At 43.0% G+C, this 16,326-nt stretch overlaps 2 protein-coding genes across 2 annotated transcripts in view; one reads left to right on the top strand and one right to left on the bottom strand.

The window, feature by feature from the left end:
- Nucleotides 1-16,326, bottom strand: part of si:ch211-266k8.4 (carabin) — a 99,765-nt gene that overhangs the window by 19,670 nt on the left and 63,769 nt on the right. The window lies entirely within an intron of this gene.
- LOC111962645 (transcriptional enhancer factor TEF-1-like) overlaps nucleotides 1-16,326 on the top strand; it is a 123,284-nt gene that overhangs the window by 102,811 nt on the left and 4,147 nt on the right. The window contains exons 10-11 of the mRNA XM_023985900.2: nucleotides 5,926-6,099; nucleotides 16,081-16,221. Coding sequence (XP_023841668.1) covers nucleotides 5,926-6,099; nucleotides 16,081-16,221 — 315 coding nt within the window. The remainder of the gene's footprint in view (nucleotides 1-5,925; nucleotides 6,100-16,080; nucleotides 16,222-16,326) is intronic.

The raw sequence follows: 16,326 nt of genomic DNA, 5'->3' as shown, positions 1-16,326 counted from the left end.
TTACATTTTTTTAAATGTGCTTTGTCATCATGGGTTATTGTGTGTGTGTAGATTGATGAGGGGGAAAAAACGATTTCATCTATTTTAGTGTAAGGGGCTGTAACGTAAAAAAAATTGGAAAAAGTCAAGGGGTCTGAATACTTTCCAAAGCCACTGTATGTCTGGGCAATGTTACAATGAAGTAAAATCATTTCGATATATTTTTTTAATTGAACCTTTATTTTATCAGGGAGTCATCCTGAGACCAAGGTCTCTTTTACAAATGAGCCCTGAATTACATCAATTACAGAAAATACACACATCAAAATGAAAATACAAAATGCAAGCGGAAAGAAAAACAAAGACCATCAGTAAAAATGTTATCATTCTGAATTGGCCTAGAGGCAACAAAACATCAAACATTGTTCAACAAATAAGTTGCAAAAAAAACTAAGCTGATTTAGGGCTGACCTTAATTAGTCGATTGGTTGATTGTTTGTTCGTTAGGCTGTTGGTCAACCAAGATTGTTTTAGTCGAGCAGTAACAAATATATATACACACCGGGCCTCCCACTCCTCTTTCTATTCTGGTTAGGGCCAGTTTGCGCTGTTCTGTGAAGGGAGTAGTACACAGCTTTGAACGAGATCTTCAGTTTCTTGGCAATTTCTCGCATGGAATAGCCTTCATTTCTCAGAACAAGAATAGACTGAAAATTATAAACTTGGATTAGCTAACACAGTGGAACACAGGAGTAATGGTTGCTGATAATGGGCTTCTTTACGCCTATGTAGATATTCCATAAGAAATCAGCCATTTCCTTGGGGGCCTCCCGGGTGGCGCAGTGGTCCAAGGCGCTGCATTGCAGTGCAAGCTGTGCCACTAGAGATTCTGGGTTTGAGTCCAGGCTCTGTCACAACCGGCCGTGACCGGGAGACCCATGGGGCGGCGCACAATTGGCCCAGCGTCGTCCGGGTTAGGGGAGGGTTTGGCCAGCAGGGATATCCTTGTCTCATCGCGCACTAGCGACTCCTGTGGCGGGCCGGGTGCAGTGCACGCTGACACGGTCGCCAGGTGTACGGTGTTTCCTCCGACACATTGGTGCAGCTGGCTTCCGGGTTGGATGGGAATTGTGTCAAGAAGCAGTGCGGCTTGGTTGGGTTGTGTTTCGGAGCTCTCGACCTTCGCCTCTCCCGAGTCCGTACGGGAGTTGCAGCGATGAGACAAGACTGTAACTACTACCAATTGGATTCCACGAAAAATTGGGGAGAAAAAAAGGGTGAAAATACTTATATTTTTATAAATAAAAAAATCACCCATTTCCAGCTACAATAGTCATTTACAACAATGTCAACACTGTATTTCTGATCAATTTGATGTTATTTTAATGGACAAACGTTTTTATTTAAAAAACAAGGGCATTTCTAAGTGACCCCAAACTTTTGAACGGTAGTGTGTGTGTATATATACAGTGGGGAGAACAAGTATTTGATACACTGCCAATTTTGCAGGTTTTCCTACTTACAAAGCATGTAGAGGTCTGTAATTTCTATCATAGGTACACTTCAACTGTGAGAGACGGAATCTAAAACAAAAATCCAGAAAATCACATTGTATGATTTTTAAGTAATTAATTTGCATTTTATTGCATGACATAAGTATTTGATCACCTACCAACCAGTAAGAATTCCGGCTCTCACAGACCTGTTAGTTTTTCTTTAACTTCTTTGGGCTGCAAGCCCGAAGCCGGGCACAATATGACAACAGCCACTTCAAGTGCAGGGCGCCAAATTCAAAAGATATTTTTTAGAAATATTTAACTTTCACACATTACAAGTCCAATACAGCAAATGAAAGATAAACATCTTGTGAATCCAGCCAACATGTCCGATTTTTTTAAATTTTTACAGCGAAAACACACGTTATATTTATGTTAGCTCACCACCAAATACAAAAAAGGACAGACATTTTTCACAGCACAGGTAGCATGCACAAACCAACCTAACTAACCAAGAACCAACCAAACTACCAAGAAACAACTTCATCAGATGACAGTCTTATAACATGTTATACAATAAATCTATGTTTTGTTCGAAAAATGTGCATATTTGAGGTATAAATCAGTTTTACATTGCAGCTACCATCACAGCTACCGTCACAAATAGCACCGAAGCAGCCAGAGTAATTACAGACACCAACGTGAAATACCTAAATACTCATCATAAACATTCTGAAAAATACATGGTGTACAGCAAATGAAAGACAAGGATCTTGTGAATCCAGCCAATTATTTCCGATTTCTTAAGTGTTTTACAGCGAAAACACAATATAGCATTATATAGCTTACCACAATAGCCAGAAACACAAGCATTTACCAGCAGCAAAAGTTAGCGATCGTAACAAACCAGCAAAAGATATAATATTTTTGACTAACCTTGATAAGCTTCATCGATGACAGTCCTATAACATCAGGTTATACATACACTTATGTTTTGTTCGAAAATGTGCATTTTTAGAGCTGAAATCAGTGGTTATACATTGTGCTAACGTAGCATCTTTTTCCCACAACGTCCGGATATTTTTCTGACACTCACATATTCTGACCAAATAACTATTCATAAACATTACTAAAAAATACATGTTGTATAGGAAATGATAGATACACTAGTTCTTAATGCAATCGCCGTGTTAGAATTCTAAAAATAACTTCATTACGACATGCAGTTTACGTTATGGCGAGAGCGTGCCCAAAATCTGGGCGCACTACTAGTTCACATGTTCGACAGATATATGAAATAGCATCAATAAATGGGTCCTACTTTTGATGATCTTCCATCAGAATGTTGTACAAGGGGTCTTTGTCGGGAACAATCGTTGTTTGGTTTTAGAATTCCCTCTTCTCCAGTCAATTAGCACGGAAAGCTAGCAAAGTGGTGTGAAGCTCTCCTTCGTGAACAAACGCAGACAAAGCAACAGCGCCTAACGTCCCAAAAAAATTTCAATAATCTAATAAAACTATTTGAAAAAACATACTTTACGATGATATTGTCACATTTATCAAATAAATCAAGCCGGAGATATTAGTCGTCTATAACGACAGCTTTACAGAAGGCAATACCAGGTCCCTTCTCGCGCGTTCCAGAAAACAGGAAATTGGGTCACGTCATGCCAAGAGCTTTTTATTCGACCTCAGATCATGTTTACACTCATTTCTTCTCTCACTGCCTCTTGACATCTAGTGGAAGGCGTATGAAGTGCATGTATACTAATAAATATCAAGCACATTTATAGGCAGGCCCTAGAACAGAGCATCGATTTCAGATTTTCCACTTCCTGTTAGGAAGTTTGCTGCAAAATGAGTTCTGTTTTACTCACAGATATAATTCAAACGGTTTTAGAAACTAGAGAGTGTTTTCTATCCAATAGTAATAATAATATGCATATTGTACGAGCAAGAATTGAGTACGAGGCCGTTTGAAATGGGCACCTTTTATCCAGGCTACTCAATACTGCCCCTGCAGCCCAAAGAGGTTAAGAAGCCTCCTGTTCTCCACTCATTACCTGTATTAACTGCACCTGCTTGAACTTGTTACCTGTATAAAAGACACCTGTCCACACACTCAATCAAACAGACTCCAACCTCTCCACAATGGCCAAGACGAGAGCTGTGTAAGGACATCAGGGATAAAATTGTAGACCTGACAAGGCTGGGATGGACAATAGGCAAGCAGCTTGGTGAGAAGGCAACAACTGTTGGCGCAATTATTAGAAAATGGAAGAAGTTCAAGATGACGGTCAATCACCCTCGGGTCTGGGGCTCCATGCAAGATCTCACCTCGTGGGCATCAATGATCATGAGGAAGGTGAGGGATCAGCCCAGAACTACACGGCAGGACCTGGTCAATGACCTGAAGAGAGCTGGGACCACAGTCTCAAAGAAAACCATTAGTAACACACTACGCCGTCATGGATTAAAATCCGCAGCGCACGCAAGGTCCCCTGCTCAAGCCAGCCATGTCCAGGCCCGTCTGAAGTTTGCCAATGACCATCTGGATGATCCAGAGGAGGAATGGGAGAAGGTCATGTGGTCTGATGGGACAAAAATAGAGCTTTTTGGTCTAAACTCCACTCGCCGTGTTTGGAGGAAAGAAGAAGGATGAGTACAACCCCAGCACACCATCCAACCATGAAGCATGGAGGTGGGAAACAACATTCTTTGGGGATGCTTTTCTTCAAAGGGGACAGGACGACTGCACCGTATTGAGGGGAGGATGGATGGGGCCATGTATCGCGAAATTCTTGGCCAACAACCTCCTTCCCTCAGTAGGAGCATTGAAGATGGGTCGTGGCTGGGTCTTCCAGCATGAACAACGCCCGAAACACACAGCCAGGGCAACTAAGGAGTGGCTCCCGTAAGAAGCATCTCAAGGTCCTGGAGTGGCCTAGCCAGTCTCCAGACCTGAACCATAAGAAAATCTTGGAGGGAGCTGAAAGTCCGTATTGCCCGCAGCGACAGCCCCGAAACTGAAAGATCTGGAGAAGGTCTCCAAAATCCTGCTGCAGTGTGTGCAAACCTGGTCAAGAACTACAGGAAAGTATGATCTCTGTAATTGCAAAAAAAGGTTTTCTGTACAAATATTAAGTTCTGCTTTTCTGATGTATCAAATACTTATGTCATGCAATAAAATGCTAATTAATTACTTAAAAATCATATTGTATATGTGATTTTCTGGATTTTTGTTTTAGATTCCATCTCTCACAGTTGAAGTGTACCTATGATAAAAAATTACAGACCTCTACATGCTTTGTAAGTAGGAAAACCTGCAAAATCGGCAGTGTATCAAATACTTGTTCTCCCCACTGTATATATATTTGCGCCCATCTCAGTGAACTAATCCATTGTGGAGGCCTAGAGTAAAAGCTGGACGGATGCTCCATATAGAGGGTGTGATGCAATTGCGGAGCCTCCAGAGGCATGCAGAGGCCAAATTTTGAGCCCTGTACCACATAGTCATGCACCTCCCAAACAATGCGGAGGAGTCTGTATAGCTCCGCATTAACATGATTGGTTGAAGGTAGGTGGGGGCGGTACATCTTGTATAAACACAAACTCACTTCCTTGACAACAGCTATGCACTGCTCCGTGAAGCGCAAGAAGATTTGGATAGAATTTTGATTAACCACATGACAATGATTTTGAGAAACTGTTTCACGAAACTGGCACGCAGATTGGTAGAAATGGTAAGATAAATTGGCATTCCACATGAGAAAGGTTGCTGACCTCTCGTATAGCCTATTACCGGCAACTTCAGGAGAGTATGGCAGAATCTGCGAAAGCCAGCAGGAGCAGAAGGAGAATAATTGGGTCAGGTTTTTCTTCTGGTTATCTAGATCTCTGGCACCTGCTTAAGGCATCAAACCGCAAGCTTGAAGCATCAATGCACATAGTTGATTTCATTAAAACACATAGGGTGTGTCTATATATGGGAAAAAACACGTTTAAAAATGGAGCAATCGATTGGTCAAAAGAACAGACAACTTTTGGTCGACCAAAAGTCGGTAATAGGCTATGCGAACCAAAGGAATTTCCAGGGTTTGCCATCCCTGAGACTGGGTGTGGTAACTCGAATGTCTAAAGTTTAGTAATGATGTTAGGACTTTTTGTAAAAGGGCTTCAAAGATATATTAATATTTTTTTTATGACAACACAATACTAGTGACCTTGTCAAGAGGTTAAGATTTTTTAGAGCCGGCTTCCCAGATGTAGATTAACTCTAGTCCTGGACTAAAAATCATTCTCAATGGAGATCATCTATTGAAAAAAAATTTAGTCCAGGACCAGGCTTAATCTGTGTCTGGGGAACCAACTCTTAGGATGATGAAGAAGTACTAAAATAATGCTAATAGAAGTAATCTATCTAAACCGACTGTTTTCTTTCTCTCATCAGTACAACAAACACCTGTTTGTGAGCATTGGACAGACCAACTACTCGTACAGCGATGCCCTACTGGAGGCTGTGGACATCCGTCAGATCTACGACAAGTTCCCAGAGAAGAAGGGAGGACTGAAGGAGCTCTTTGGAAAGGGCCCTCACAACTCCTTCTTCCTGGTCAAGTTCTGGGTGAGTCTCAAGGCACAAGGTCATTAACTGTGAATGGTTGTAAAAGGTGCATTGTCCAGTGTGCTGCTCTATAACGTGTCTTGAATAAAATCCAGGCCGTTATTGTCCACACAATTTGGCTTCACAATACACACATGATTGACATCTAAACAAACAACATTAATGATACATAAACTCAGCAAAAAAAGAAACGTCCTCTCACTGTCAACTGCGTTTATTTTCAGCAAACTTAACATGTGTAAATACACTGCTCAAAAAAATAAAGGGAACACTTAAACAACACAATGTAACTCCAAGTCAATCACACTTCTGTGAAATCAAACTGTCCACTTAGGAAGCAACACTGATTGACAATAAATTTCACATGCTGTTGTGCAAATGGAATAGACAACAGGTGTAAATTATAGGCTATTAGCAAGACACCCCCAATAAAGGAGTGGTTCTGCAGGTGGTGACCACAGACCACTTCTCGTCTTGCTTCCTGGCTTGATGTTTTGTCACTTTGAATGCTGGCGTGCTTTCACTCTATTGTAGCATTGAGACGGAGTCTCACAACCCACACAATGGCTCAGGTAGTGCAGCCGCATCCAGGATGGCACATCAATCAGCTGTGTGCAGAGGTTTGCGGTGTCTTCAGCGTAGGTCAGAGCATGAGCCTACCAGAAACCGCCAGCTACATTTCAGGAGACGTGAGGAGGCCGTAGGAGGCACCAAACCCAGCAGCAGACCCTACCTCCGCCTTGTCAAGGAGGAGGCATAGTAAGCACTGACAGTGCGCCCTGCCAAAATAGACCTCCAGCAGCCACAAAATCGTGCATGTGTCTGCTCCAAACGGTCAGAAACAGACCTCATGAGGTGGTATGAGGCCCGACGTCCACATGGGGGTTAGTGCTAACAGCCCAACAACCGTGCAGGATTTTTGCATTTGCAGAAACACCAAGATTTGGCAAATTCGCCACTGGCGCCTGTTGCTCTTCACAGATGAAAAGCAGTTCACACTGACACGAGACAGAGTACAGAGCTCTGCAGACCCGTGCCAGAGAACGTTAGTCCTTGCCTGACATCCTCCAGCGATACCGATTGGTGTGGGTCAGTCATGGTGTGGGTGGCATTTCTTGGGGGGCCGCAACAGCCCTCCATTTTGCTCGCAAGGTCCGCCCCTGACTCCATTTAGTACCAGATTGAGATCCTCAGACCCCTTGTGAGACCATATGGCTGTGCGGTTGCCTGGGTTCCTCTAATGCAAGACAAATGCTAGACCTCAAGTGGCTGGAGGGTCAGCAGTTCCTGCAGAGATTGCATCTATTCTTGACTGGCCCGCCCTTCCCCGAACCTTAATCCAAGTGAGCACATCCTGCGACATCATGTTTCCTCCATCCACCACGCGCACCGTTGCACCACAGACGTCCAGGAGGGGCGTGATGGCTTTATCAGTCTGGGGAAGAATCCCTCGGAACACATCCCGCACATCATCAGGAGCATGCCAGGCGTTCTTCGGGAGTCATACACGGACGTGGATCACCACACCACACTTGAGCCTCTTGACTGTATTAAGGACATTACATCAAAGTTGGATCACCGTGGTGTGGTTTTCCCCACTTTAATTTGAGCTGTTCACTCCAATCCAGACCTATGGTTGATAAATTTGATTCATGATAATTTTGTGTGATTTTTCTGTCAGCACATTCAACAATGTAAAGAAAAAAAGGTATTAATAAGAATTCTCTCCTCATTCAGAATCCTAGGATGTGTTATTTTAGTGTTCCCTTTATTTTTGTGAGCAGTGTATTTATATAACCCCCCTAACCAAGATTTTCAACAACTGAGACATGAACTGAACAAGTTCCACAGACATGTGACTAACAGAAATGGAATAATGTGTCCCTGAACAAAGGGGGGGTCAAAATCAGACATAACAGTCAGTATCTGTTGTGGCCACCAGCTGCAGGTAGCCTAGTGGTAGGTAGCCTAGTGGTTAGAGTGTTGGGCCAATAACTGAAAGGTTGCTAGATCGAATCCCCTATCTGACAAGGTAAAAATATGTCGTTCTGCCCCTGAACAAGGCAGTTAACCCACTGTTCCTAGTCCGTCATTGTAAATAAGAATTTGTTCTTAACTGCCTTGCCAAGTTAAATAAAGGTTCAATTTAAAAAAGAAAAAGTACTGCAGTGCATCTCCTCCTTATGGACTGCACCAGATGTGTCAGTTCTTGCTGTGAGATGTTACCCCACTCTTCCACCAAGGCACCTGCAAGTTCCCGGACATTTCTGTGGGGAATGACCCTAGCCCTCACCCTCCGATCCAACAGGTCCCAGACGTGCTCAATGGGATTGAGATCCAGGCTCTTCGCTGGCCATGGCAGAACACTGTAACGCACAGTGTTGATATTGCCTGCAATGACAACAAACTCAGTCCAATGATGCTGTGACACACCGCCCCAGACCATGACGGACCCTCCACCTCCAAATCGATCCTGCTCCAGAGTACAGGCCTCGGTGTAATGCTCATGTAATGTTTTCCAATGCCTCGCAAAGGTCACATATTGATATATGGGTATAAGAAAAGCAGACACTGAATATCCTGGTGAAGTTATTAATTACACTTTGGATGGTGTATCAATGCACCCAGTCACTACAAAGATACAGATGTCCTTCCTAACTCAGGTGCCGGAGACGAAGGAAACCGCTCAGGGATTTCACCACGAGGCCAATGGTGACTTTAAAACAGTTACAGAGTTTAATGGCTGTGATAGGAGAAAACTGAGAATGGATCAACATCATTGTAGTTACGCCACATTACTAACCTAAATGACAGAGTGAAAAGATGGAAGCTTATTCCAAAACATGCATCCTGTTTGCAACAAAGCACTAAAGTAATACTGCAAAACATTTGGCAAAGCAATTAACTTTTTGTCCTGAATACAAATTATGTTTGGGCCAAATCCAATACAACACATTAGTGAGTACCACTCTCCATATTTTCAAGCACAGTGGTGGCTACATCATGTTATGGGTATACTGGTATACTTGTAATTGTTAAGGACTGGGTTGTTATTCAGGAAAAGGAAAAAAAAACAGAATGGAGCTAAGCACAGGCAAAATTTGAGAGGAAAACCTGTTTGTCTGCTTTCCACCAGACATTGGGAGATGAATTCACCTTTCAGCAAGACAATAATCTAAAACACAAGGCCAAATCTATACTGGAATTAATTACCAAGAAGACAGTGAATGTTCCTGAGTGGCCAAGTTAAAGTTTTGTCTTAAATCTGCTTGAAAATACCTGAAAATGATTGTCTATTATCAACAACCAATTTGACAGAGCTTTTTAAATAATAATGGGCAAATGTTGCAAACTCCAGGTGTGGAAGCTCTTAGAGACTTACCCAGAAAGACAGCTGTAATCACTGCCAAAAGTGCTTCTACAAAGTATTGACTCAGGGGTGCGAATACTTATGTAAATTAGATATTTCTGGTTTTCAGTTTAAATAAATTAGGAGACATTTCTAAAAACATGTTTTCACTTTGTCATTATGGGGTATTCTGTTTGAATGGGTGACATTTTTTATTTAATACATTTTGTATTCAAGCTGTAGCACAACAAAATGTTGTTACAGTTCTCGTCGAAAGGAGTGGACCAAAGCGCAGCGTGGAAAGTGTTCATGATTTTTATTTTCAAAAAACATTCAAACAAAATAACCAAAGTGAAAACGAAAGCGCACAGTTCTGTCAGGTACAGACACGAGACAGAAAACAAGATCCCACAACCTAATGGTGGGAAAAAGGGCTGCCTAAGTATGATCCCCAATCAGAGACAACGATAGCCAGCTGCCTCTGATTGGGAACCACACTGATTGGGAACCACACAAAACAAAGAAACAGAAAACATAGAATGCCCACCCAAATCACACCCTGACCTAACCAAATAGAGAAATAAAAAGGCTCTCTAAGGTCAGGGTGTGACAAATGTGAAATAAGTCAAGGGGTATGAATAATTTCTGAAGGTACTGTATATGCATCATGAGTGAAACCAAGCATATGGGTTTGTGCTTGAATGTGTGTGTGTGTGTGTGTGTGTGTGTGTGTGTGTGTGTGTGTGTGTGTGTGTGTGTGCATATGTATGCGCGTCATATCAAATCAAATTTTATTTGTCACATGCTTCGTAAACAACAGGTGTAGACTAACAGTGAAATGCTTACTTACGGACCCTTCCCAACAATGCATCCCTAGGGGCTGATGTGGTAGCATTGAGGCTTTGTTTGAACACCTGCCTACCTCCTGACAGGTGTGAAGAGATTGGGGCAAACTAAGGAGATTGCAGCAGCTCCCTACCAATGGAGTCTCTCTCTCTAAGCGCAAATATCAACTGGTGCCATTCTCCACAGCTTTACTTACTATTACATCTTATAGAGTCTATTGGCCAAAATATTTGGTTTCAGAAGCAACATTAACATTTTAGAACTACAAAGAATTTAATCCTTAGCTCTGTTTCCTTCTGTTTGTTACATGCATGCTGGTTCTCTATTTAAGATACTCAATAAAATCCCTTTATTTTGTTCAACTCGAACATATTTTCATAATCTACAGTCAACTGATATGTTTTCAAACGGGACCATATTAATTGACGTGCACATTAATAAAATTCAAATGTAAAACGCAAACAAGAGGATGAGTCTCTCTTCAGACATTAGTGAAGAGCCACTGTATCTGAATTTCAAACATGGACACCCACTCTAAACAATAGCCCTCCTCTCATCATTACAGGCCTTAATAACACGCTGACTTAATGAAGGAGCTATGTATTCCTTTGTACAAATTATGGTTTTCTATTTTCTTGAAACAGGCCTTCCTCTTCAGAGGACTATTATTACATAGACTCTTATCAGGCTATTTCTAAAGATACAGTACATCCTGTGCCATTCGATATTCCTAAAGCCTCTTTTGGTCTCAAAAGATTATTGGACAGCAGTGCTTACTGGTAGATGGCTACTCCACTCATTCTCAGGATACACACATGCCAAATAATATAGTTGCAAGTATTGCCATGAGTCACTAGAGGGCCTCGCTGCCTTAGTATCTTTACATTAGTATCTTTACATCATGGATCATCAACTAAATTCAGCCACAGGCCGATTTCTTTTTCCTGAGTGGATGGTCCACTCATGTAGAGTGGATGCAAATTGACCGCAAGAAGCCCAAACGGATATAATCTTTGACTAAAACATGATGACTGTACCTAATAAACTGTCCATTTAGTCTATGTGATTGTATACATGTAAGCAAGGTTTGAAACAATTTAGTACTGGGTCGGACCCCCTTTGCCTCCAGAACACACAGAATATTTTGGGACATGGAAATGTTTCTCAATTGATATCAAGCAGTGGAGGCTCCTTAGAGGAGGACAGGGAGGACCATCCTCAGTGAATAAAAACATTTTAAAAATTGTGAAACATTAAAAAAGTTATCCTTTTTAGGTAAAACTATACAAAATAGATTCACATGTCACCAAATAATTGATTAAAACACTGTTTTGCAATGACGATCGACAGTAGCCTCAACAGCACTCTGGGTAGCACTCTGGTGTAGCCAGAGGACAGCTAGTTTCTATCCTCCTTTGGGTACATGGACTTCAATACAAAACCTAGAAGGCGTATGGTTCTCAGCCCCTTCCATAGACTTACACAGTAATTATTACAACTTCCAGAGGATGTCCTCCAATCTATCAGAGCTCTTGCAGCATGAACTGACATGTTGTCCACCCAATCAAAGGATCAGAGAATGAAAGCATAAACTACAGCTAGGTTATGGTCACAGACATCTGATGTGTTGTGCACTGAAGTCCATAAGTGAAGGGAAAAGGTGAGAGGAAGAGAGCATGTAGATGCGAGAAGGAATTATATAACGAGCAAAAGGATCATGCTGTTTGTATGTGGCTGCTCTGAAAGTGAACTGTGTTTGCGTGTGATCGAGGGTGTATTCATTCCCGTTTCATTTGCTTCTGTTTAAGGAACGTTTTTCAACACAATCGGTGGGATAAACATACCTGAATTTGTCCAATAGAAACTCTCCTTTGCAACTGATGCAGGCAAGAGTGTGCAAGCTGGTATTGAATGTGTCACTGTCTGTCACCTTGATTAGTCTAATATTTCTCTCACATTGTAAACTTTCATTCATAAACTAGGTTGTGGCAACCTCATGATGGGTATAGGGAAAATGTGAGTATCATGTATTATCTAAAACCTATTGATGTTACATTAAGCTGATTGAATGGAATATGAATGACTGTCATCCAATATGCTTTAATAGAAATAAGTCAATGCTCATAATAAATTATTGTCCTCCCACATCTTAAACGTTACGGACCGCCACTGGTATCAAGGGACCTAAAGTGTGCCAGGAAAACATACCCCTGGTGCCAGGAAAACATACCCCTGGAACCTGGTGTGGTCGTCTGCTTCAATAGGCCATCTGTGACATTTGATACCATCGATCACCACATTCTTTTGGAGAGATTGGAAACCCAAATTGGTCTTCACGGACAAGTTCTGGCCTGGTTTAGATCGTATCTGTCGGAAAGATTTCAGTTTGTCTTTGTGAATGGTTTGTCCTCTGACAAATCAACTGTACATTTCGGTGTTCCTCAAGGTTCCATTTTAGGACCACTTGTTTTCACTATATATTTTACCTCTTGGGGATGTCATTCGAAAACATAATGTTAACTTTCACTGCTATGCGGATGACACACAGCTGTACATTTCAATGAAACATGGTGAAGCCCCAAAATTGCCCTCGCTAGAAGCCTGTGTTTCAGACATAAGGAAGTGGATGGCTGCAAACTTTCTACTTTTAAACTCGGGCAAAACAGAGATGCTTGTTCTAGGTCCCAAGAAACAAAGAAACATCTTCTGTTGAATCTGACAATTAATCTTGATGGTTGTAAAGTCGTCTCAAATAAAATTGAAGGACCTCGGCGTTACTCTGGACCCTGATCTCTCTTTTGACGAACATATCAAGACTGCTTCAAGGACAGCTTTTTTCCATCTACGTAACATTGCAAAAATCAGAAACTTTCTGTCCAAAAATTATGCAGAAAAATGTATCCATGCTTTTGTTACTTCTAGGTTAAATTACTGCAATGCTCTACTTTCCGGCTACCCGGATAAAGCACTAAATAACTTCAGTTAGTGCTAAATACGGCTGCTAGAATCCTGACTAGAACCCCAAAATGTGATCATATTACTCCAGTGCTAGCCTCCCTACACTGGCTTCCTGTTAAGGCAAGGGCTGATTTCAAGGTTTTACTGCTAACCTACAAAGCATTACATGGGCTTGCTCCTACCTATCTTTCCGATTTGGTCCTGCCGTACATACCTACAGGTACGATACGGTCACAAGACGCAGGCCTCCTAATTATCCCTAGAATTTCTAAGCAAACAGCTGGAGGCAGGGCTTTCTCCTATAGATCTCCATTTCTATGGAATGGTCTGCCTACCCATGTGAGAGACGCAGACTCGGTCTCAACTTTCTTTTTTTCCCTCTTTTTTTTACCCCCTTTTCTCCCCAATTTCGTGGTATCCAATTGTTAGTAATTACTCTCTTGTCTCATCGCTACAACTCCCGTACGGGCTCGGGAGAGACGAAGGTCGAAAGCCATGCGTCCTCCGAAACACAACCCAACCAAAGCGCACTGCTTCTTAACACAGCGCGCCTCCAACCCGGAAGCCAGCCGCACCAATGTGTCGGAGGAAACACCGTGCACCTGGCTACCTTGGTTAGCGCGCACTGCGCCCGGCCCGCCACAGGAGTCGCTGGTGCGCGATGAGACAAGGATATCCCTACCGGCAAATCCTCCCTAACCCGGACGACGCTAGGCCAATTGTGCGTCGCCCCACGGACCTCCTGGTCGCGGCCGGCTGCGACAGAGCCTGGGTGCGAACCCAGAGTCTCTGGTGCACAGCTAGCGCTGCGATGCAGTGCCCTAGACCACTGCGCGACCCAGGATGCCCGGTCTCAACTTTTAAGTCTTTACTGAAGACTCATCTCTTCAGTGGGTCATATGATTGAGTGTAGTCTGGCCCATTAGTGTGAAGGTGAACGGAAAGGCTCTGGAGCAACGAACCGCCCTTGCTGTCTATGCCTGGCCGGTTCCCCTCTCTCCATGAGATTCTCTGCCTCTAACCTATTACAGGGCTGAGTCACTGGCTTACTGGTGCTCTTTCATGCCGTCCCTAGGAGGGGTGGCTCACTTGAGTGGGTTGAGTCACTGACGTGATCTTCCTGTCTGGGTTGGCGACCCCCTTAGGTTGTGCCGTGGCGGAGATCTTTGTGGGCTATACTCGCCTTGTCTCAGGATGGTAAGTTGGTGGTTGAAGATATCCCTCTAGTGGTGTGGGGGCTGTGCTTTGGCAAAGTGGGTGGGGTTATATCCTTCCTGTTTGGCCCTGTCCGGGGGTATCATCGGATGGGGCCACAGTGTCTCCTGACCCTCCTGTCTCAGCTCCAGTATTTATGCTGCATTAGTTTATGTGTCGGGGGCTAGGGTCAGTTTGTTATATCTGGAGTACTTCTCCTGTCTTATCCGGTGTCCTGTGTGAATTTAAGTATGCTCTCTCTAATTCTTTTTTCTCTTTCTCGGAGGACCTGAGCCCTAGGACCATTGCCTCAGGACTACCTGGCATGATGACTCCTTGCTGTCCCCAGTCCACCTGGCTGTGCTGTGCTCCAGTTTCAACTGTTCTGCCTGCGACTATGGAACCCTGACCTGTTCACCGGACGTGCTACCCGTCCCAGACCTGCTGTTTTCAACTCTCTAGAGACCGCAGGAGCGGTAGAGGATATCTTAATGATCGGCTATGAAAAGGCCAACTGACATTTACTCCTGAGGTGCTGACTTGCTGCACCCTCGACAACTACTGTGATTATTACTATTTGACCATGCTGGTCATTTATGAACATTTGAACATCTTGGCCATGTTCTGTTATAATCTCCACCCGGCACAGCCAGAAGAGGACTGGCCACCCCTCATAGCCTGGTTCCTCTCTAAGTTTCTTCCTAGGTTTTGGCCTTTCTAGGGAGTTTTTCCTAGCCACCGTGCTTCTAAACCTGCATTGCTTGCTGTTTGGGGTTTTAGGCTGGGTTTCTGTACAGCATTTTGAGATATCAGCTGATAAAAGAAGGGCTATATAAATAAATTTGATTTGATTTGACAACGACCGACGAGTTGTGCGCACTGTGATGCCGTACTGCACACCACTGTTGTACTGCACTGTTATTTGCCTATTTATGGGCCGCCTGTTAGCTTGCACAATTCTTGCCATTCTCCTTTGACCTCTCATCGAGTTTTTGACCTCRGGACTGCCGCTGACTGGATGTTTTTATTTGTTGCACCATTCTCGGTAAACTCTAGGCACTGTTATGCGTGAAAAGCCCAGGAGGCYGGACGTTTCTGAGATACTGGAACCGGCGTGCCTGGCATCGATGCGCATACCACGCACAAAGTCCCTTAGGTCACTTGTTTTGCCCATTGTTACATTCAATCAAACAGTAACAGAATGCCTCAGCCTGCTTTATATCCAAGCCACGATCACATTTTCTTGAATGGGGTCGTGTACCTAATAAACTGGCCACTGAGTATCTCTATCTATGCGTGGGAATACTTTGGAACAGATTTGTTTTTACAGTCTTATGATTTTAAATGTAGTTTTTTTGTTTTTTGCACAGAAAACTTGGGGGGGCCAAATAAAATCACCAGCGGGCCGCCAGTTGGATAACCCAGCTGTACAGCCAAGTTATATTAGTCCTCTTGAGACTTAAAGAAAATCTATTTTCATTTAAACATTTTTATGTGTTTTGTTGTAAACATTTAACTCATTGCATTGCTGGTGTTGGTCAACATTTGTTTGACTATGTAGTTTATCCTCTACATGACTTGCCTAGTTAAATCATTTTTCTAATAAAAATACATGTTGTGTTGTCCTGATGCAGGCTGACCTGAACTGTAACATCCAGGATGACTCTGGGGCCTTCTACGGTGTGAGCAGCCAGTATGAGAGCTCTGAGAACATGACCATCACGTGCTCTACCAAGGTGTGCTCCTTCGGCAAGCAGGTGGTCGAGAAGGTCGAGGTGAGTCCTAGGGCTCTATTTATTCTGTAAAGCTGAAGCAATACAGTTTACGTGATAGAAATGTAAAGGTAACTTCTGATTGAGATGACATGCAGCGTTTACCCT

Source organism: Salvelinus sp. IW2-2015, linkage group LG4q.1:29, assembly GCF_002910315.2.
Source record: "Salvelinus sp. IW2-2015 linkage group LG4q.1:29, ASM291031v2, whole genome shotgun sequence".
NCBI classification, from domain to species: domain Eukaryota; kingdom Metazoa; phylum Chordata; class Actinopteri; order Salmoniformes; family Salmonidae; genus Salvelinus; species Salvelinus sp. IW2-2015.
The sequence above is the reverse complement of the archived record's forward strand: the minus strand, read 5'-3'. Positions and strand labels throughout refer to the sequence as shown.